The 23,781-nt window shown below is 39.2% G+C and overlaps 1 protein-coding gene across 1 annotated transcript in view; it reads left to right on the forward strand.

Moving 5' to 3' along the window:
• fbxl17 (F-box and leucine-rich repeat protein 17) overlaps window positions 1–23,781 on the forward strand; it is a 426,729-nt gene that overhangs the window by 385,651 nt on the left and 17,297 nt on the right. Inside the window, exon 9 of the mRNA XM_007254053.4 lies at window positions 21,582–21,724. Coding sequence (XP_007254115.3) covers window positions 21,582–21,724 — 143 coding nt within the window. The remainder of the gene's footprint in view (window positions 1–21,581; window positions 21,725–23,781) is intronic.

A 23,781-nucleotide genomic window follows, 5' to 3' on the forward strand; every position in this document is an offset into this window, starting at 1 on the left:
GGAGTTGTACAGCAGGGCTGTGTTGGTGTGTGTGTGTGTGTGTTGGTGGCTGCTGTGGTTGCTGTGGGTGTGCTGCAGTGTCCCGCGGGACTGCGTGTGAGAGCTGGAGAGAGTGAAGGCGCAGGATAAATGGTGGCGGCGGCTGTGTGTAAATAGTGCGCTGTTAGTGTCTGCATACGCCGGCCCGTGCCACTCCCCAGCTTTTGATGCTTATCTGTGCTTTATGGTGTGTGTTTGTTTTTATGAGACTCAGGATGAGATAAAGGAGACATTGCAGACCCGATGGAATGGCCTCTGGCTCCTCTCATCACACACACACACACACACACACACACACACACGCACACAGTCATACTTGTTTTTGTGCAATGTCGGGACATGAGATTATACATTGCAAAGGTACTGTGAAAAAGTTTTAAGCATACATCTATTTATATGCACATATCGTATCGTACGCAATAATATCGCCAACATTTTTGAATATCATGATCGATATTATACCCTGAAATATCGTGCCATATCACCCACCCCTAATTATCACATCAGGGTACTACTTTTTTGCTGTTTTGAGCAAAAGAATAATTCAAACTGTTCTCATTCCCCATTATATATCTACTAGAGACATATTATATCTGTCCAGTATATATATATGGAGATATATGGAGATATATGGAGTGCATTATTAGTATCATGACATTCTGGATCATTGACATCTGTTACAAATCTGATAAAATTCTTTTTTTTTTTTTTTAAATATCTCAGTTAGGGATGTGCCATATCATATAGTATACGATAATAAAATGTAACTTTCATTTTGTTCGATTAAAGTATTCTTGAAATAACAGTTTTTAATTCAGTGTTTTGTTTTATTTAAGAATATCCATATCACGGAAATACCATGAAATATCATGATATTATTTTAGGCCCATGTCACCCACCCCTAATGCACAGTATACATTCATTTAACCCTCTGTAGCATGATATTTGTGTTTGGTGAGAATTAAAAACAGACCTTTAGCAAAATCATGCTTTAGCATGATTGTCTTGTGATCTAACTGTGTAATGTTGCCCTGAGGCAACAAATAATGAAAAAAATGTATTTGGCAGGTTTCAAAATATATTTCAGTTTTTTGCTTTCAAATATACTTCTTTTCATATAAAAACATTCAGGGGACAGTGTAATAATCAAAAAGGTGGTTTGTTGCCTGAGGGCAACATCATGCCATAAAGGGTTAAAACTAATACAAATATAAAGAGAAAAACAGATATTTTGACCTATTTTCATAGATTTGGAATATTTATTCAAATTAATCATCAAATTAATAATAAAAAAAAACAGAATTAGAACTGAAGAGAGCTCCCAATGGGTCTTGATAAATAAAATCACCAGATTTATCTGTTTTGTGGGGACACTGCACCACTAAGCACATTTTAGGTTAAATTACACATTCTCAGCTAAACTTTTTTGGACTGTTGCTTTAATGTGTGTTTTATTTATCGTAAATGTTGTGGAACTCAATACATTTTTTTGATAAATCCTTCATTAAAGTAAGTCAGGTAAATCAGACAAGCTGGTGGAACTGAACTAACTCATACAGATTTACAGATAAGTCACCAATCAAACCCATGTTCTCCCAACTATGGATCTTTTAGCCAACATAATAGTAACAGTGTTATTTTAGATAAATTCATATTAACAACATTAGTTTTTTCAGATAAACTCAACATAAGGTGCATTAATTGCCAGTTTAATACCATTTTAAACCATTTTAAAAGCTATTTTTTGTTCAACATTAAATACAGACAGTATATGTCTGTACTTTTCATTCATTTTGTTCATATTTGTGCATATTCTCAATAAGCATATTGATAGGTTGTGTTTCCACTATTCATTTTGTGATATTATGGCCACTGCTGCACTTTACGTCTCATTTATTTCAGCTGCTGTCATGTGCTGCTTGTTTAAAGGCTCTTTCTACCTTCAGTTTCTTCACTGACAAGAATTTATTTGGCTTGAGGTCAGATAACTCTGTGATCATAATTTTTTTTTTTCAATTCAGTTCAAATCTTTACCTTGAGAAACTTGTTGGATGCTTTTATGACAAGATTTGAGTCATTATCCATCTGCACTGTGAAGTTCCATCCTATCGGTTTCGCAGGATTTGACCAGTAAGAACAAGAAGTAAAGCTCTGTACCGCTTAGAATTCATCCTGCTACTTCTATCTGCAGTCAATTCCTCAGAAAACACCAATGGACAGCCATTCTGTGGACAGCCATTTATGCTTATGGCGTAACAGTGCCTCCACCATGTTTGGCAGATAGTATTGTATTGTTACCTTTTCTTCTTAATTTGTCATTACTTTTTTGTTGTTGTTCTTAATGGTTTCGTAAAACTAGTAGGTTGTATCATTTTAGTTCAAATTTTCTCCAAAATTAGCTAGGCTGATCATCCCACCCATTCACCCACCCATGCTACTCAGCTGTATGTCCCCTATCACTAGTGATGCCACAACACAAGGAGGGTAAAGAATAGCACATGCCTCCTCCGATACATATGAAGTCAGCCACCACCTCTAGTAGCATCACAGCGCACTCGGAGGAAAGCGCAGCTACTCAATTTCGATACATCAGCTCACAGATGCCTCGTGCTGATCGACATCACCCCATAAAAGGGATGAGGGGAGAGAGCCATATCTACCCACCCAGAGAGAGCTATGCCAGATGTGCTCTCTCGGGGCTCCGGCAGCTGATGGCAAGCTGCATGACCGGGATTCGTAACAGCAATCTCCTGATAATAGTGGCATAATCGCTTTAGACCATTGTACCACTTATCACCACCCACAACTCCACCCTTTATCTTCCTTCCAGATATAATTGCAATCTACCACTTCCTTTTGGAAACTGCTTTTTATTTTTTTGAGGAGTGTATTTTGGTGCTCATTTGGTGGGTCAAGCTTGTTTTCCTGCAATTTAAGGACATTGTTGTCCAGCAGAAAGTACAAAAACAAGTACTTGTGTTGATCGACATCACCCTATAAGAGTGATGAGAGGAAAGAGCGCCATCTACCCACTGAGAGAGAGCTAGGCCAGATGTGCTCTCTCGGGGCTCCGGCAGCTGATGGCAAGCTGCATGATTGGGATTCGAACCGGCAATCTCCTGATAATAGTGGCATAGTCGCTTTAGACCGTTTTAGACATCTCAGCACCACCCACAACTCCACCCTTTATCTTCCTTTCAGATATAATTGCAATCTACCACTTCCTTCTAGAAACTACTTTTTTTGAGGATGAGTGTATTTTGAGAGCTATGCCAGATGTGCTCTCTCAGGGCTCCGGTAGCTGATGGCAAGCTGCATGACCGGGATTCGAACTGGCAATCTCTTGTGGCATAGTCACTTTAGACCATTGGACCACTCAGCACCACCCCACAACTCCACCCTTTATTTTTTCCTACCAGATATAAGTGCAGTGTGACTACTTTTTTATTTATTTATTTATTTATTTTTTGGAGGATGAGTGTATTTTGGTGCTGATTTGGTGGGTCAGCCTTGTTTTCCTGCAATTTAAGGACATTGTTGTCCAGCAGAAAGTACAAAAACAAGTACTCCCACCGCGAAGCCCATCATCCTTATCTGCAGCTGTCTCATCTACACCCCCCCTCCCCTTGCCGCTGTCCTACGGGGCTGTATCAAGTGAGTGCGAGTCTGTGTAGCAGCTCAATCAGCTCCATCTCTCTCAGTGTTGGGCGCGTCACCCGTCAGCTGCAGGTTATCACCCTCAGACTTCATTATAAGGCTTCACACAGCCTCGCAGGATGCTGATGTGTTTTCCTCCCTCGCTCTCAAACCCGGTGTAGTCGTAAAACACTTCAAAAGAGCCGCGGTGCTCCTCCGCGTCCCTGCTGAGGGAGGCCTATCTGAGGTCCATCAGGCCCGGCGGAACGGTGGGAAGGTGCTGGTGGTGGGCTGTTTTAAATCAGACTGCAGTCGCACTCTGAGAAATGCCCGTGCCCTCCGCCTGCCCCTCGGGCCAATTAATTTCCTGTATTGACCGTGTCTCTCTGAATTTGTTCCTTCTCCATCCGCGCTTTACCAGAACGCTCCAAATATGAAGGCATGTTTCGCTTCCTCGCTCTTTACTTCCACGCTTTTAATTAAGTTTGACTCCGCCGCTCGACTCGGGCTCCTCACCTCACGTAACCTCGCCTCTGATGAGGGGAAACAGCTCGCCATGCTGGAATTTCTCACTAATCCATGTTTTCCCAGCTTTGACCATGCTTTACTTGGATTGGAGGGGCGAAAGAAAACATTGGATATGTCTGTGTGTTGATGCAGATGTGTGTGTGTGTGTGTGTGTGAGAGAGTAAGTGTATGTGAAAGAGAGAGAGATAGAATCATGAAAATGAATCATGCATTAATAATTAGTAAAAGTGTAAATCCATGACCTCACTGTGCTTCTATTGGAGCTACATGAAATCCAGTCCATCCAGTACATTTCAGGTTGATTGATTTAGGTTGCCAGGCAAGGCAAAACAAGGCAAGACAAGTTTATTTGTGTAGCACCTTTCACACACAGTGGCCATTTAAACTGCTTTATTGTAAAGGAAAATTTACACAAACATGAAAGCATAATTATATTTTAAATACAACTCTGAAAAACAAAATACAACTACTAAAAAAGTTGATTTGCTTTTACCAAATTGAAAACCTCTGGAATATAATCAAGAGGAAGATGGGTGATCATAAACCATCAAACCAAGCTGAACTGCTTGAACTTTTGTACCAGGAGTAAAGGCATAAAGTTATCCAAAAGCAGTGTGTAAGACTGGTGGAGGAGAACATCCCAACATGCCCGAAAACTGTGATTAAAAAACAGGGTTATTCCACCAAATATTGATTTCTGAACTCTTAGCTTTGACCTCTGCATATTTTTTGTTAATTTGACCATTTCTCCTTTCTCACAAATAAATGCTCTAAATGACTATGAATATTTTTATTTGGTCTGCAGTTTTTAGAATAAAACAACAATGTTTATTTTTACTCAAACATATACCTATAAATAGCTAAATTAAAGAAACTGATTCAGAAACTAAAGTGCTCTCTTAATTTTTTTCAGAGCTGTATATCAAGAGGATGAAATATAAAAAAACTAAACATAAGAATAAGGATAAAAAGTGGTTAAATGAAAGGATAGAAGTGTAATAAGGCTAACAGTGTTTTAAACTGAGCTAAAAGCTGCTCAAACATCAGTGTTTTCAGCCTGGATTTGAAATTGTACAGTGTCCTGTTTCTGCTAATGCTCTCAATCGATTGATTCCATTTAAGAGCAGCATAGTAGCTAATTACTGCTTTCCATGTTTAATCTGTACCTTAGGTAGGGCTAACTAACTCATTCCTAAAGATAATTCAGGACTCTTCAATGCAAACACTAATAATAGATAAGTGAATAATGAATAAGGAGCTGTTTGCCCAGAAGTGTGATTCACACAAAGAAGAAAAGACTTTATTTATTTTTTTATTGACTCTAGCTCCATTTGACTAGGATTAGTTTTATATAAAGAGGTGCGCTAATATAAGAATTGCTAAAGTTTCCCAGTTCTTTTTGTCCACTCTTGAGTGTGGCATGTCCATTATCTTTACTGCATCAGTAAAGATGGTATAGCCTTTAACCTTCTGTACTTTCTGTAATTCCGTGCTAATCATCCTCACATTTTCAATTTCACATTTTTAACATGTTTTTCTCAAGTATGGAGGCACTTAGGGAGACACTTAAGGAGTTTAAGTGTGCATGGCACATATACATCAAGCCATTCAAGTTGGTGGGAAACCTCAAGATCAGAAAATGACCTGTAGTCCACTTTTTCAAAATCTCCAACTACTCAATGTGTATAAAACTATCCAGTTTCAAATACGTCAGTTTATTTTCTCTTTTACCAATAACCTTCTTTCTGATTGTTATGAAAATAATTTTTAATACAACTTTCAAGTTCATCCCTACTCCACAAGATCCTCCAAAAACCTCTGTGCTGCTTTTTTTTTTTTTTTTACAACATCAGTTGGACAGTTTGCACTTTCTCACAGAGGGGCTTTAATATGGAACTGCCTACCAACTTGTTTACAAATCTGCACTAGAATCATTAGTTTAAAAAAAAATGTTAAAAACTTATCAACTCTCACTGTAACCAATCGTATTTGCGTATATTCTTGTGATTATATATATTGAGCAACTACATATTATAACTTTTTTTCTGTGATTTTCTTATAATTTCTTTGGAGGGAAAGTACTTTGTACAAGTCTCTTTTAGGCTTTTTTACTTTCCCTTTTTATTTTAGGCTTTTTTACTGCACAGTTATTTTTTTAGTTTTTGTTCATTTGTTTACTTGGTTATATTCTATTACTTCATTATCAATTAGGGATGTACAATAAATCATTTTTATTATTTTTGCGATATTAATGTTTTATTATAAACATCAGAACAGAGACTGGAAGTAGAGCGAGGCAGAGCTAGGCAGAGATGCACAGTGAACCTGACATTAAACTAGTTCTTCACCTTGCACAAATGAGATCAGCCAAGCCAGGTGCTTTATAAAAATAAAAATAAAAACCTTTGAGAGATTTTAATTTATCGTGTTTAAATATTTCAAAATCAAGATGTTTAACAGCATTATCATACAATGCGTTTTTTATCTAAATTGCCATGTATTACACCTATTTATTTTGGCAGTGGCAGCAGTGTATAAATCGAGTAGTCCCTCCCATCTCAGTTATTTACACACGTCAGACCTCAGGATTTCCTCCATGCTCAGCTGTTTTTAGTTACCGCTGACTTTTTAGGTGAATCACATGATGGCTATAATTATGTATATGAACCAAAGCCGAAGCTAATTTAGTTTTGAACTAATTTTTATTTTAGTTTTATGGCCGATCTTTATTTTCTGCTCGCATGGTTTTGGACATTACTTTACATCATTTATTGTTCTATCCCTAATTAAGACAATATGGATGGAAGTGGAAATGTGCTTTGGATCACGGTCGCTCTGTTCTGTCACAGACAATGACTTGCTAATCTAAACTCTCACAGCTCTCACCCAGGGCAATTACATGCAATTAGATCAAGGGCAGAGTACAGAACTTAGAAATGCAGACAGACAATTACAATTAGACATACATTACCATACTAATAAACCCACACACTAAACATGACATCACTGAGCACACATTGCCTTGGCGCGGGTATCGCATGCCATATTGCGCTGCAGCTTTTGCACTCGTTGCCCTGTAATGCGCAGTTGTCATCACACATGGGACTGTGACTGCAGTGCCATGTGTCCGAGTCTTGCATGAGAAGTGACTGAGGAATAGAACCATTATTAGATTATAATTTATGAAGATCTTGAGTTTTGTTAGATGTTCTGACACTCTAAAGTCCAAAAGTGATTTACAGTTATAGTTATATAATAATTTGTTTTTCTCACCATATCAAACCCCACTCTGCTAAGATGGACCATGTTAGCCATTGTACTATATTGTTCTCACTCACCAGTTAAGGATTTGTTGCGTTTAAAACATACAGGACAAATACTGAAATGCTACTACAGCAAGTCTTGATGGTTGGTGTGGCGTAGTGGATAACACCACTCCCTAGGCAGTGAGCTACCACTTCATGTGGGAGACTCTGGAAAATCTGGAAAAGAGCATCAGCTAAATGTTGTTAAAATAAAATTAAATGTTAGCAATGATTTAAATAGATTCATGAAATGTATGAACTGTATTTTGAACTTCAGTCTCTGAGACATGCAATCATTCCTAAGCCATGATGCTCCCTCCGCCATGCTTCACAGTTAAAATGAGGCTCTGTTGTGATGTTTATAAGCTTCTAAGTTACTCTAGATAAGAGCATAAGCTAAATGGCGTTAAAATAAAATGTAAATCTTTATTTATTATTTAAATAGATTCATGAAATGTATGAAATTGTATTTTGAACTTAAGTCTCTGAGGCATGCAATCATTCCTAAGCCATGATGCTCCCTCCACCATGCTTCACAGTTGAAATGAGGCTCTGTCGTTGATGTTTAGTGTTTAATCTTCTGCTCTTGTGCTCCTTCATTTGTTTTCCATGTAAACTTGTAAAATCTTCACAAATGTCAGCCGATCATGAAGCGTTACCTTGTTTTGGCTCCCAAACCTGTATACGTTGTGAGGTGGTATCATGTGAGTGAGGCTCAACACTGGTCAGCATGCTTATGGCAAGATTATGTGAATCAGCAGAGTTTGAGCTATACTGGTAGTGGATGCCAGATGGATGAGACATTCCAGTTCCAAATTTCTGCAGACTCATCACTCAATCACTCACTGATCGTGATCATTAGTAATAATTGTAGCTGGAATTGTCTGTGCGAACAGAAAAGCAACTCTCTTAGCAGAAATCACTTCTATATTGAATGCAGGAGATCCCACACACACACATTCTGCAAGTCAGTGAACATTATTTAGCTTCTATGGTATTTGGTAAAAGACACCATGCCAGTGTAGAAACACACAATATAGTGCTAATCAAGGTGGACGTGTATAAATCGAGTAGTCCCTCCCATCTCAGTTATTCATACTGAGATTTGATTTGACATTCTGTTGTAAAATTACATTACAGCACCTTAATCTCTGTGAGATTAATCTTTTCTTATAGGCCTTTAGACCTCAGGATTTCCTCCATGATCATCTGTTTTAGCCTGAGCACAAAGCTACAGGTTTGTTGTACTGTAAATCCTGTTCAGAGATACACAGGATGAACTTTCAACTTCTTTAACTTTGTTCTCAGTCAAATACCAAACATTCATACCAAACGTTTCTGTTTCTGTTCCTCATTCTGGTTGCAGCCCCAGTTTGAACTCCTCTCAACAGTTGCGTAGTTCTGTAGCTTCCCTGCTGCTAATGCACCTACCCTCCACACTAACCACCATCATATCTCATTCATACAGCGGAGACGTATTCCCAAATCTCTGTCCAAAACAGCTCTAATCACATTCAGACGCTTGACCCGGAGCGTATTCCTCCTCTATGCTAATTATAAGTGTGTGGCTGATGACTTCAGCACCCTGAGAGAGGCTTGGTTTGGAGTTTGGGGAGGCTTGGTTTTGATCATGCTGAGGGCAGACGAAGGCTTGTGTGCAAAACACAAATAAAGCAGTTGAGCTGTGGGATTGCCTGTGACAGGCCGACTCTGGTAAATATCACTTCTTCTGGGACTTTTTTTGTAGTCCGCCACTGCGATGCTTGAACCCGGTCATTTGGAGTGCGTCTTAAACGCACCGCTCGGAGGCCGGAGCGAGCACTCTCTGCCTGTTCTGCTTCAGGATTGGAAATGAGAAAGTCGAGGGGAGCTTTCATTATAGGTTCATCGTCAAAGAAATGGCTGCAGGAATAGAAAGATGCTGTGCAATGCTGTTCAGAAGGACTATAAACATTATCAGAAAGAGTTATCTCTGAGTGATATGAGCAACTCTTGGTTATGTCTTGGTTAGGCCTGTCACAATAACTGCACTATCGATTTATCGTGCAATAAATGAACATGACCTCAATCATTTTTGATAGTCGTGATATCTATGTCTATTGTGTTTATCTGTATTATCTGTTTGTTCACATATAGAACAGAGAACAGTGTTTTAGCCAGCCATGCTTCAATAACTGTGACTCCATAACATACACACAGTGTGGACTAATGTATTTGAAGAAATAAGAATATAATTCCCAAACTACATTGGACAACAGTGTATTGGTGGAAACAGGAGAGTTGAGGTGCACATTGAATTCTGCCGTGATTTGAGCAGCCGTAGTTTTATGTTTTCTGGATACAATCCGGGTTAGCACCTGAACATCCCTTTCAGACAGCTTCCTCTTACAGCGTCCACAGTTAATCCTGTTGGATGTGGTTTGTCCTTCTTGGTGGTATCTCGCTGACATTACCCTGGAGGCTCTCGATACATTACAAAGACTTGTCTTGGTCACAGATGCGCCAACAAGACATGCACCGACAATTTGTCCTCTTTTGAACTCTGGTATGTCACCCATAATGTTGTGTGCATTGCAATATTTGAGCAAAACTGTGCTCTTACCCTGCTGATTGAACCCTCACACTCTTCACGCTCTTACTGGTGCAATATTGTGCAAATAATGAAGATTGGCCACCAGGCTGCTCCAATTTAGCCTAGAAACCTCCAACACTAAATTGACAGGTGTTTCAGTTTCATTGTCCAACCCCTGTAATTATAATAAATGATTCAAGACAATTTTGTTGTCTTTAAAAAGTATATAATTGCTTTTTTGTGCTATTCTGTTTTCATTATGTCAATGGTATTTAATAGTCTTAAAATGACAAATATCATATATTGCAATAATTTCTAGGAGGATATATATATCGTCCACAAAAAGATACTCATACAACTCAACACATATTCCTAAAGATGTCTTGTGATAATCCATGCTATGCAGCTTGTATACTCTTAATTCAGTTGTTGCACATTGTGCAGTAGTGGTTAAATATTGATAGAGCTTCCAAAAGTATCCCACACACTTTCATGGATAGTGGGAAGGTCTGGCAATGTGCAAATGTAATAGGGGTTCTGAGTCTAAGGCACTGCTACTATGATTGGGAGATTGCTGGTTCGAATCCCAGTCATACAGCTTGCCATCAGCTGCCGTCTGAGAGCCCTGAGAGAGCACAATTGGCCTCTCTTGCTTTCTCTGGGTGGGTAGATGGCGCTCTCTTTCCTCGTCACTCCAAAAGGTGATGTTGATCAGCACAAGGCTTCTGTGAGCATCTGTGAGCTAATGTATAGGATCCAACTCGCTGCGCTTTCCTCCAAACGCGCTGTGATGCTACTTTGCAATGCTGCACATGTATCAGAGGAGGCATGTGCTTGTCTTCAACCTTCTGGTGTTGGGGCATCACTAGTGATATGATTAGTCATAATGAGATGGTTGGGAACTTGTGGAGAAATTGTGGAGAAAATGGGATTTAAAAAAACCCCAAAACAAATAGTGTTTTTTTTTTACTGCTGGCTTTATTTGCTGCACACTGCTTTTATCTTAATGTATGCAGTATATTTTAATTGCCTTTTCTTTTTTTTTGCTTTTGAAAGACTACGCACAGATCCTCCGGTGCCTCCGAGCATAAAAGCTATATGTTGCAGCATCCCTATGAACTCTGCAAACATTATGCTCTCACTATCACACACAGCTTATTCATTTTTAATAACCTAAGCCATAAGAATAACAGAACTAACGCTAGCTCTTTGTCTGAGGCCTAAGGGTGTGTCAACAGGAGGGCACAGCTCATTCATTAACGTCACTGTGCATGCTGAATAAGATGCCACAAGTCATGTCTGAGGAGGATGATGATCCTTATTGGATATATTCACAGTTGTTTTTTTTTTAAAAAGCTGTGTAGTCTGGTGTTTAAGTGATTCCAAAGCTTAAGTATATTGAGAAAACTGTAGAAAAGGAAAATGAGGCTCAAGTCCCAAGTGTTGGGCTGCTTCTAACCTTTGCAGACAGATGTTGCAGCTGGACCTGTAGATCCTGTACATTTGTAAGTGATTGGTGGTCAATCTGGCAACCGGGCAGGCCAACCAAGTGATTCAGTCTTGTGGAGACATTCCTGGGAAACTCTTGCAGTGTGTGAACGAGCATTGTCCTGCTGACAAATACAGCTCTGGAAAAAATAAGAGACCACTTAAAAATGATGAGTTTCTTTGATTTTACCCAATATAAATCCTCTAGAATGTAATCAAGAGAAAGATGGATGATCACAAGCCATCAAACCAAGCTGAACTGCTTGAATTTTTGCACCAGGAGTGGCATAAAGGTATTCAAAAGCACTGTGTAAGACTGGTGGAGGACAACATGCCAAGATGCATGAAAACTTGTTTTCTTTGCATTATTTGAGGTCTGAAAGGTATGTTTTTTATGTTTTTTTCCAGCTATTTCTCATTTTCTGCAAATAAATGCTCTAAATCTACTATTTTTAATTTGGAATTTGGGCAAAATGTTGTCCATAGTTTATAGAATAAAACAAAAATGTTCATTTGTCCTCCTTCCCAACTTTTTCATTCTCTTTTATCTTTTCTTCTATGTCTCCCAGAGGAACTCTTTTCTTTTTTGTGAAGTCCGGAGTGTGAGATGGAAACAGAATGTGAGCTTAAAGACACCTCAGAGTTTATGGGTTTTCTCAGTCATCACATAGCCTCAGACTCCAGCTTATTGGACGGGCTCAGTGGTTTTTTTGTGTTTGCGTGTTTGTGTGCGGCTGGTTGGTGTTTGTTGGTCGCTACTGAAGAAGATGTACTTCCTCCCCCCGGCTGTTATTGGATTTGCAGAGGAGGAAATGTGGGTGCAGTGTGTTTGGTGCTGGCCTGCTGTTATCAGTGCTGAGGATGTCATGGACAGTAGATGGTATCTGAGGCCTGATCCAGCCCTGAGGCATCGGACTGCGGCGCCTTCAGCCCACTGTATGTCATCTCAAAGCCACAGGAGGAATAAGAGTCATAAATCAGGCCAGCCAGGGTTATCACCCTGTTTCTATCAGAGCACACACACGAGTAGCAGACGTACGCACTACACACACACACACACCAGCCGACACATACACACATACACACTTGTTTAGAAACAAGACACTAAAGCATGTTTAAAAAAACAAAATGCTAACAGAATGACACATCTGTGCTCCGCCTACAATAGTGTTCTTATAGTGTTTCTGTTGTTATATTGAGCAAAATGCACTTAACGTCCAATTCAACCAAATGGAAAAGAATATAATGTACAATTTCTTATACAATTCTCCTAATTTCAGGTGCTCAAAAGTAATTGAACAAATGTTCTCAAAAGCTATTTAATGGTCTCCCCCTTGTTATTCCCTTGTTAATTCATCATTAGTTTAGCAGGTATAAGGTCTACAATTGATTTTAGGTGAGGCGTTTGCATTTGGAAGCTGTTGCTGGGAATCCACAACATTCTAAAGGTTAAAGTTAAGAGAAACAGGCCATTATTAGCCTAAAAAAAAAGAATTGGTGGATCAGAAAGACAGTAGAAATGTTAGGGAGGGGCAAAATCAACAGTTTGGTACATTCTGGTAACCCGGGAGATTATTATTATTTTTTTTTTTAAGCAAGTGGAATATTCAATAGTCAATCACCAGCTCTTAACACGATCAAACCATATTAAGACCAAACTGAAGGTAGAAAGACCCAGAAACTAGCAAAACCTGAAGACAGCTGCAGTAAAAAGGCCTGGAAAAGCATCAAAAGGAAGGGAGGAAACCCAGTGTTTGGTGATGCCCGTGGGTTTCAGACTCCAGGCACTCACAAAGGATTCTCTACAAATTATTTAAAAAATTGGCATTTTGTTTATGCTGAAGTTAATTTGTCCAATTACTTTTGAGCCCCTGAAATGAGGAGGCTTTGTAGAAAAATGGTTGTAATTCCTGAACACTTTGAATTACATTTACATTACTGCCCCAATAAGCATCAGTGAACAAAATATGGCAATATATCATATAATGGCTATAAAACACCCATGGCTAAAATCCTCTGCCTGCTCCTAAATTATGGAATACATTACCAAACTCTTTAAGAGTTGCTGATTCAGTGGAATCTTCAAAAAAAAAAAAAAAAAAAAAAAAAACATTTCAAAGACTTTTATTTTTAAGCAGGCTTTTGCATAATGTATCCGTTTCACTGTCTTGTATTTTTTAATGGGTCTTTTATCTTATATGTTTTGTTATATTTGCCTATTTTAGATTTTAGTGTAGTATGAATTATTTTGTAAAGCACTTTGGGTACCACTTTAAAATAAGACAACCTTTATAAAGGGTTTATAAATGGTTTACAATTAGTTTATTAATACTTACTAATTAGGTTTCAAATGCCTTAAAAATCATTAATAATCAGTTATAACACATACGTAGAAAGGGCAACAATGGCCTGTTGTTTGCCAAATAGTGAACCCACAGCCATCTATATTGTTGCCCTTTAAACTTATGTGGTATAACTGATTATTAATTATTTTTAAGCCATTTACAACCTAATTAGTAACCATTAATAAACTTATTGTAAACCATTTATAAACCTTTTATAAAGGTAGTCTTATTTTAAAGTGTTACCGCACTTTGTGACTTCTGTCTGTGAAGGGTGCTATATAAATAAATGTTACTTTTAACCTACATAGATTTTTTTTAAATGTGTTAAAATGTCTTTATTATGGCAGTTGAGATGCTATATGGTTAAAATAGCGTCTCAGAGAAGCTGTGTTTATAACCTTTAGGCCATGATGGAATAAAAAAAAAAAAACTCGCAGATTTTCTTCAAAAGCCGTAGAAAATCATTTCTGTATTAAGGCACATCTGTTTAGGCAGAACGAAGACATCAAGTATGCAAACAGTGTGTTAGTAATCTTTCTGTTTACGCCCTGGCTGCATCTGAACGTGTGATGAAAAGTGACATCACCGCGGCGTTGATTGGTGCCTCCCTTCCATTCTGGCGGACGTGCAGACGCATGAAATCACGCGCAGTTGTGTGAATTTAGGTACTTGGACTGTCCGAGAGCCGAGAGGCGTAGCGTAATTCCGGAGTGTCAGGCTGAATAATTGCTGAGTGTCTGAGTGACTCCTACTGAAGGAAATGCATTCATTTGTCCGTATTGTATATTTGCATATGCGCACAATGCGGCCTATCACGTTGCAGCGTTACTGCGTTACTTTGTAGGAAACATCTGCTTGCGTCTGCGAGCCTGCCGGGCGCATACTTATGAATCCTCTGTCTGCTCGTAATCAGGAAGTTGCAAACAATATATTCACGCTCACTCCCTTTTTGTAGTGCGCTGCGGCCGTGTAAAACAGTGCAAGCTGTTCTGGCTCGGGTTAATGACTAGTGTCTGGTCAGCCCTGAGGAAAAAAAAAAACGGGCAAAAACGGATTCCACCCCCCCCCCCTTTCCCATACTTCCCACAAGGAGTGCATCAAAGACTGGAGGCTTTGGCCCGGGCTAATGAGAGCGATGAGAGTGGACAGGGACCCCCGCAGTGTTGTCTTGGATACTCTTTTGCATGCAAAGAGGTCACAGAGGGCCCCCGAAACGCTGCGCTCCCTTCAGACCGAAACCCAAGACGCTCTCGCACAAGAAAGGGAAATGTACAATTTTCTGGGGTTTAAAATAGATCTAGGTTTTATGTGCGTAACTCATTGCTTTCCATTCTACCCCGTCTGAGGAGGGGGTGGGGGGCGCGGTAACCCCTCCACAGCGACCCGCTCTCTCCATTTCAGCCCAGGAGAGCTGCGATTGACCGTATCGAAGGCCCCCGCGTTCCGTAACTCGGGTCTGATGGAAAGTGTGTTTGAGATACCTGACAGTAAATGAATTTGAAATGAGAGAGATTGGAGAAGTAAGAGCAGCCGCTCCAGTTTGGATTTGCTTTGCTTTTAGTGCATGGAAAGTGCTTTGTTGCATGTTAAATTGAGTTTGCTTTTTTCCTCCTCGTAATAGAAGGATTCTAATCAAATTCAGCCCTTTACAGAGTCCCATATGCAGCATGGCCAAGGAACCACTGCCTGCACTGAAATCTGAAATCATAGCAATGAACATATTTCATATGCCGTGCTTTTATTCTGATAACTAATAGAGCCTGACCTGTATATATATATATATATATATATATTATATATCGCTATGGAAAAAATTGAGACCACTTCAGTTTCTGAATCAGTTTCTCTGATTTTGCTGTTCATAGGTAAAAGTTTGATTAAAATGAGCATTGTTGTTTTATTTCCTGTTTTTTATTCAAAGTTTTCATGCATCTTGGCATGTTCTCCTCCACCAGTCTTACACACTGCTTTTGGATAACCTTATGCCTGCACTTCTGGTGCAAAAATTCAAGCAGTTCAGTTTGGTTTGATGGTTTGTGATCATCCATCTTCCTCTTGATTATATTCCAGTGTCTTCATCATTTTTAAGTGGTCTCTTATTTTTTTCAAGAGTTGTGTATACTGTATTGTATTGTATTGTATTGTATTGTATTGTATTATTCGTACTTTTAATTAATTACATTTTTGTATAGTTTTTTCAATTGATTAACATTCTAATGACTAAAGTTCAAGATTTGTCCTTGATCAAACAAATCATACATAATTAAAGTGCACATTCCAAAATTTATTTTAAGGGTATTCACATACAGATCGGGTGCACTGTGTAGAAATAACAAGAACAAGTTGGGGTTTTTTTTTTGTTTTTTTTGTTTTTCAACTCTTTCAGACCTGAGTTATGTTCTAGTGATGGAAAAATGTAAAAAAAAGCTGTTTTGTTACTGTAATGCACACAAAATATGCCACTTCTCTCCTAATATAAAATCTATATCAAAACAAATCCATTTAATCAAAGCTTTTTAATCCTAAACATGATAAAAAGTGTTCTAAATCACAAAGAATCAGTAAAAATGAGCCTGTATTACTTTGTCAGATTTGTTCTGTAGTGCTAATATGCCCTAATATCTGAGTTGCTGATTTTTTTTGTCCAGTGCAGTGGGCAGGGCTAAGCCACTACCCTATATTGCACACTCCTGCCTACTTAGTTGGCTCACTTGTGTTGGTGATCCTCTATAGTCTTTCCTCACAGGAGGTCACAGGATGTTCTTGGCTTGATTTTTTTCTCTTTGGTGGTCTATTCCCAGTTCATCAGTGGGACTGAGGTGTTTAAAAACTCAAGCAGCACTGCTGCATCTAATCCACTTCTGTGATCAACATTAGCACACACTAAAACACACTCTTCACCACACTACCACCACCATGTCCATCAGTGTCACTGCAGTGCTGAGAATGACCCACCACCCAAATAATAATAATAATTGCTGCTCTGTGGTGGTCCTATGAGCTTTTAACCAACACAGAAGGTGGTAATAATGGATAGATAGATACAGTAGGACCTAGGCTAGATACATCGCAGGATTTCTATGTTCTTGAGCAATAATTGAACATTTATACTGTACCTCCCCCACTGCCAAAAACACACACTGTGGCTTACTGGTGTTGGCTTTAGAGTTGGCAGATGTTGAACAAAAAAACATATGAAAGGACTGGTGTCTAAAAGCGTTTCATGTACTGGAAAAAGTCATACCTTTTTATGGCTAGCCTGAGTTGTGCCCTATTAATAATCAATCAATTTCAATAAACGCAAATCTCTTGAGATATAATGCAGTTGAGAGTGTACTCTGAATGGTATAATAAAGAAGATATACACAGTGAGTCGCAGTTCTGCAGATAGAATTCGCTTGTTGATGAGTGAGGTTAACCATGAATAGCTTGACTGGATCGAGCATGTACTCAGATAAACACTCACAGATTGCATCTCAGAATGTACTGTATTTTTCACACTATAAGGTGCACTTAAAATCCTTTAATTTTCCCAAAAATTTAATTTGTAAAGAGCAGACACTCTGCTGAAGTGCAGCATTATACAGGAGTTTCAGTTTAGTTCTCCAGCAACGAGAGTTAAGGCTGGAGCAGTATTAGCATTAGCTGCTAACTGCACTAAGTGCTAGCTCTTTCACCATTCAGAGGTGAGTATTGTCAGCCTGTAGCTTGCTGCTAACCCCGGCTAGCACTGCTGGCGCAGCATTAGCCATTACCTGTGCCGAGGGCTAGGTCTTTCGTCGTTCAGAGGTGAATATTTATCGGCCTGTGCCCTGCTGCTAACCCTGGCTTGCACTCCTTGAGCAGTATTAGCATTAGCTGCTTTGCCGTTCAGAGGCGAGTAGTAGTAGTGGCTAGTCTTAGTAGAAATCGGGAAATCCAAGCTAATTTTCACAACCAAATCAACTGTTTTAAGCAGAGAAATCTGTGTAGATTAACATCTAGCACTCGTCTGACTTAGAATTAGTTTTATTTACTTGGCTTAGCTACTCAGCAGTGAGACCTGCTGAATTAGAAGAAAAACATGGTGACACCCCAGACAGACCACAAAGAGAGCTTTTATTCACAAATGGAGAAAACATGGAACACTGGTGAACCTTCCCAGGAGTGACCAAACTACTGAAAATAAGGCAAAAGGGCATGACCAACGCATCCAGGAGGTCACATGAGCCAACAAGGACATGAACATGAACATGAGCATGAACTCATAGACAAACTATTCTGGTTCCCAGTTGGACCACCCCAACAGCCGACACATATACTCTATTTGTGTGTGGGCTTATTTGTGAATACGCCTTTGGGTACCACAACGTTCCCTTGTGGTGGAGTCCACTGGAATGCTGCTGCCGCTGCTGCTAAGTTGATGAGAAGAGCGAGAAGACGTCCGTGAGCATGCGAGAGCGTTCCTCACGCTGACAGCCTAATGATTACCATAAGAGCCTGTGCTAGACGAATGCTTAAGCTCAGCTACGTTTCAGTGCGGTTCTGAACCCGGCTCGGCTCTGGCTCAGGCCTGGGAGCTGCCGGCCGGCCTGCCTGCCTGCTGGCACTGCGGCTGCTGACAGATAGATGCTTATACGCACCATGGAAAGAGAGAGGGAGAGAGAGAAAGAGAGGGAGAGAGAAAGAAAGAGAATGGAAGTGTGATGAGACAGTTTTAAGTCTTAGGTCTCTTTTGTTTTGTGATGTGACTCACTACTAATAAGAGTCTAGAAGCCCTGTTTGAGTGAAAACGACGTTTTTTTTATGAGTGTGTGCTGTGCTCTTATTGACTCGTGCTAAATTGCTTCAGAAAATCAAGGGATGCTTTGTTCACGTTAAGGGAAGAACGTTTGTTGATGCCATTTTTTTATATTGAGTAGGTAAGCGTCGCCTGGGTTTACCTTGTAGGTGGATGCGATGAAGAAATTTGTCGCGATTTTCTCTTCCTCCTTTCGTTCTTTCTAAACCTCTTTTATTCATTCATCCCTCGTCTTTTTTCCATTACCGACAGATGGAAAAGCGGAATGGCAGGCCTCCCTATTTGTCTCCTCTCAGAAGAAAGAAACCACTGAGGAACCGCCTCTTTTGAGTGCTGTAGCGCGCTCAATTTAACGCTATTGAGCTCTAGCTGGAGACGGCCTTTTTAAAAAAAAAATATTTCATTTAGTCTCTTTGTTCCGCGTGCCGTAATTGTTCATTGTGCCCGCTGCGAAGTCTGATGCTATTGTTCTCAGGTATTAGGGCGTCTGAATAGAACACGTGTAGCTTCTCCACTTATCTAAATGAAGAAGTTGGCTTAGGCACTGATGGAATCTTTCTCCCAGCAGGTTGAGCAAATAGCGACGTCTCTGGAGCCTTGTGTAGCTGACTGGATATGCCAACACACACACACACAGACACACACACACATGCATAAACACACATACACACATGCATGAGTTAATGAGCTCATGCTAGCAGCAGATTTCAATATAGCTGTCATAAGTGAGGGTTAATTAGCCTTATGTTCTTCTCTTCTCTCCTTGAAAATTCCTTTTTTCCACCTCTTCATCCGTCCTCACACCGGTGGGGTTAGCAGGGCTGAGCGCAGATGTTTGCCAGAGAGTAAACCCTGCCTGTGTGTGTGTGTGTGTGTGTGTGTGTGTGTGTGTGTGTGTGTGTGTGTGTGTGTGTGTTTGCTTGCTTGAGGTGGTCTGGATTGAGGAAGCAAAGCTGTGATCTGTAGCTTTGCTCTGACCGTGACCTCCGCCGTGGATACATACATACACACACACACACACACACACACACACACAAGCCATAATGATGGATGCGTTTCCCTCTGCTGAACCCCAAGTAAACTAACATTCAAACACACACACACACACACACACAGGTGTGTGACCCAAAGCAGCAAACTCTGCAGCTTCTCTAATGTCATACACACACAAAAAAAACGAAAACACACACACATGCAGACACACACAGAGACACACACACACTCCGGCTTTCCTTAGGGCTTTAGAGTACTGTAGTGAATTAGCTCTGTTTGTAAACATCCTCCTTGCCCAGGATGCATCTGTGTGAGGCACACAAAAACTATAATAATAAATTTTATAAATTAACATTATTAGTATCAGTAGTAGTTCTGTTGTTTCAGTAGCCACATTAAACACATCACTAAAACATAAAAAAATAGGTTATAGGTTAACTTTGCTGATTTTAGTGTGGCGGTCCTCCTTTAAAAAAGAAAAAAACAGTATCTATCCAGCACCTTAATGTGCTACCTATTAGTAGTATTATTATTGTTGTTGTTATAGTATTACATTTCTATTTTTTTTTGTTTTCTTTTAAGCTTTAAGTTCAGTTTTAAGGTGACATTGACTTTCTTTAACTCTTTCATGGTTTTAAGATACATAAAGTCTTCGCCAAATGTGTGGACATATCTTAAATAAAGTGGCTTTTCATTAATTAAAAAATATATATTTATTGTAAATGAATACTTAAGTAATCCAAACTATGAAAGAAAACATATGGAATTAATTAGTAAACAAAAAAACAATCCATAATATGTTTTATATTTTAGATTCTTTATACTAGGCAACTCTTGCTTAGATTGGACAGCTTTATGCATCTTGGCTGGATTTTCTCAGTCATTTTTTTATGAGGTAGAGTCATCTCAAATTAAGGCTTTCAGTTAACAGTTCAGTTAACTTGTCAGTTAACTTGTCAAGAGTTAATAACTTGAATTTCTTAATGTGTTTCAGAGCATCAGTTGTAAGAGGTTGTGAAGAGGTAGAGTTACAGGTAATAAGGGCATAGACCTTTTTTGAGTATTGTTCTAATCCATATTATGGCAAGAACTACTTAACTAAATAAAATATATATATATTTTTTTTTAGGCTAAATGAAGGTCAGTCAATCAAGTGCAGTTGCAAAGATCATCAGAACTGTTATGATGAAACTGGCACTCATCAGGACTGCCCCAGGAATGGAAAACCAAGAGGCAACAAAGAGAACTTTTTACCATAATATGGATTAGAACATTGCACAAATAGGGCTATTCACTGCATACCAACTCTACCTTAAACACATAAAGTAATTCACTCTTGATAAATTTAGAACAGCTGTTAACTGAAAAGCCATTTCACGTGATCTCATAAATCTGACTGAGAAACTGTCATGTTTTTCTTCATAGCAATTTATTTACCTGCATTAAAAGTACTCTTTCACATGATCTGTGCAATTACACATTCTCACCAGAGGGGTCTCTAAATCCCCAAATCCCTAAAACTTGCAGAATGCTGCTTTAATGAGAATTTTCTTCACACTATAACTTTTTTTGTGTTTTAGTTGAGTGAACTGAGTGGATTTTCTGGGGGAATGGGCCAGGCTGAGCAGTGCAGGGTCAGTAGAGTGATGGATCAGCAGAATGAGGCTTTAAAGAAAACAGCAGCCCCACACTGAGACCATACGAGCTACAGGTTCTTCTCATCTGTATGATGCAATGTTGCGTTAGCTGCAGCTGACAGTTTGCCTTATGCTATTATTTGTATCATCATCTCCAGATTCATCTATTGTTACCCTGTGCCTCCAGCGACTAAAGGTCTCTCTCTCTCTCTTTTTCTCTCTCTCTCTCTCTCTCTCTCTCTCTCTCTCTCTCTCCAGCACTGATAGCTATCGGACAGTACAGCAGCACTATCGAGACAGTGGACGCAGGCTGGTGTAAAGAGATCACAGACCAGGGAGCCACCCAGATTGCCAAGAGCAGCAAGTCTCTGCGCTACCTGGGCCTGATGAGGTGTGATAAGGTAAGCTCTTTAGGGCCACTCAATACACATGCACACACACACACACACACACACACACACAAACACATACACACACACACACTCGCCACAGTCCAGTAGAGATGGAATGAATACCAGTACATTCAATGATTTGATACGCATTCTAAACAGACAGTAGTAAGTAATACATTTAAATGTTATTGAACAGTATGAAACACCCTAATTTTGCACCCACAAAGTCTAAATCCTATGAAGTAGCAAATCATACAGTATGTCATACAGTATATGCATCGCATCAGCAACTACAGCAGCCTCTCCTACCATCTTATTTGATCATATGAATTAATAATGCTGATACTTGGCTATATGTATCGCTCTGTCTGCTGGAGTGAGCCACTCACTAATAAAAAAGTGAGTAGTGAGAAAAAAAAATCTACTTTACTACAGGACATCCGTCTATAAAAGCTAAGACCAATTTTGCATGAGATAAGAAAGATAAAAGCATAAATGACTGAGATGGGAGTAGCTACTCGATTTAGACACTGCCACCACCTCCAAAAACATGTACAGATATCCTTATAATCTTGAAAATTAGCAGCTACAGGTTCATAACACTTATAAGTTATAGACTATGCTACGAAATGCGTTGCCCCTTTGAGGAGTCATTTGCTATGAGGTTTGCTACAGACTTGAATAATCCAAACTAAACTTGCATTTTTGAACGCCTCTCTACTTGTAAAAAACTGACTATTTGACAAAATATATACAAATGTTGATTTGCACCTGATTAATAAAACCTGAGACTGTTTTTCCACCATTTTACGGAAGGTAAAAGGTGCTGTAATCTTTATTTCACAAATATTTTATTTCACAGAAAATATTTCACACTAAAAACAGGAGACCAGTGAGTTTTTTTGGCTTTCTCGGTCACATGACATCGCTTTCAGTAGCTCCTCCGTTTCCACTCGCTGTCGTGTTTACATGGATCTCTGTGGAAACGCGAGACTAAAGTGCAATTACAGTGCATGGCAGTGGACAAATAGCTATTTTATTAAAGACGAGGTGACGAAACTCAGAGATGTGCTTCTGGACAGGAATAAAATTACTGGAGGACCACGGAGTTCAGCGATAAACAGTAGGTAATTCAGCCTGTAATTTTATCAAAGGACGTCTGAGAAAAACATGTATGTTGTCGTTCCGGATGGGAATAAAATCATGTTTATTGCACATGTTTATTGCATTATTCTCCCATCTTGTATAAGTATCACCATACGACCTAAATGAATAAATTAATCCCAGCAATTCTGGTACTTAGAAAGCCTCCATGTTTTCTATTACTGCATGAGTAAGGAACCTTGGTCATATGTTGAATGGCAGTCTCCAGGCAGTCCTCAAGTCTTCAGTCTAGCCTGTGAATGAGTTTTATTGGCTATGCAGCATAAAGTGCAGCTCAAAAGCATTACTGTGCTAGATTCCCATGACTGTATGTGTGTGTGGGTGGAAGGATGGGTGTGTGTGTGTTTTTTTCTTTGCTTTAAATGGACATAGTCTTTACAGACAAGGCAGCTGCCCCAACTGCAAGTTAACCCTATTAAGGAGTCATGCTAGCTTAGTGATGCCATAGAGCTATTTGTGTTTGTAGTTATGATGCAAATCAAATATATAAATATGAAGCCTAGTGATGAGACTGTATTCTTATCTGATGTGGTGTCACCTGTAGATCAGCTGCTGCACTGAACAAATATTTGATAAAAAACTGTTACTATGTATGTTAACCCACATATAAAGCAAATTAAGTCAGTTTAATATTATTAGTAGTATAAATAGTAGTGTTAGTAGAGTAGTTCTTGTAGTAGTAATGGTTGTTGTGGTAGTAGAGTAGCAGTAATAGTAGTTGTAGGAGTAGTAGTAGTAGTGTTTTCATAAGTGAAGTAGTAGCTGAATCAGTGGTAGTAGATGCAATAAAATAGTCGTAATAGTAGTAATAGAAGTAGTTGAGTAGCTGTTGTAGTAATAGTGGAAGTAGTAGTAGAGTTGTAGTTTTAATAGTAGAAGTAGTGTGGTTGCAGTAGATTTGG

Source organism: Astyanax mexicanus, chromosome 12, assembly GCF_023375975.1.
Source record: "Astyanax mexicanus isolate ESR-SI-001 chromosome 12, AstMex3_surface, whole genome shotgun sequence".
NCBI classification, from domain to species: domain Eukaryota; kingdom Metazoa; phylum Chordata; class Actinopteri; order Characiformes; family Acestrorhamphidae; genus Astyanax; species Astyanax mexicanus.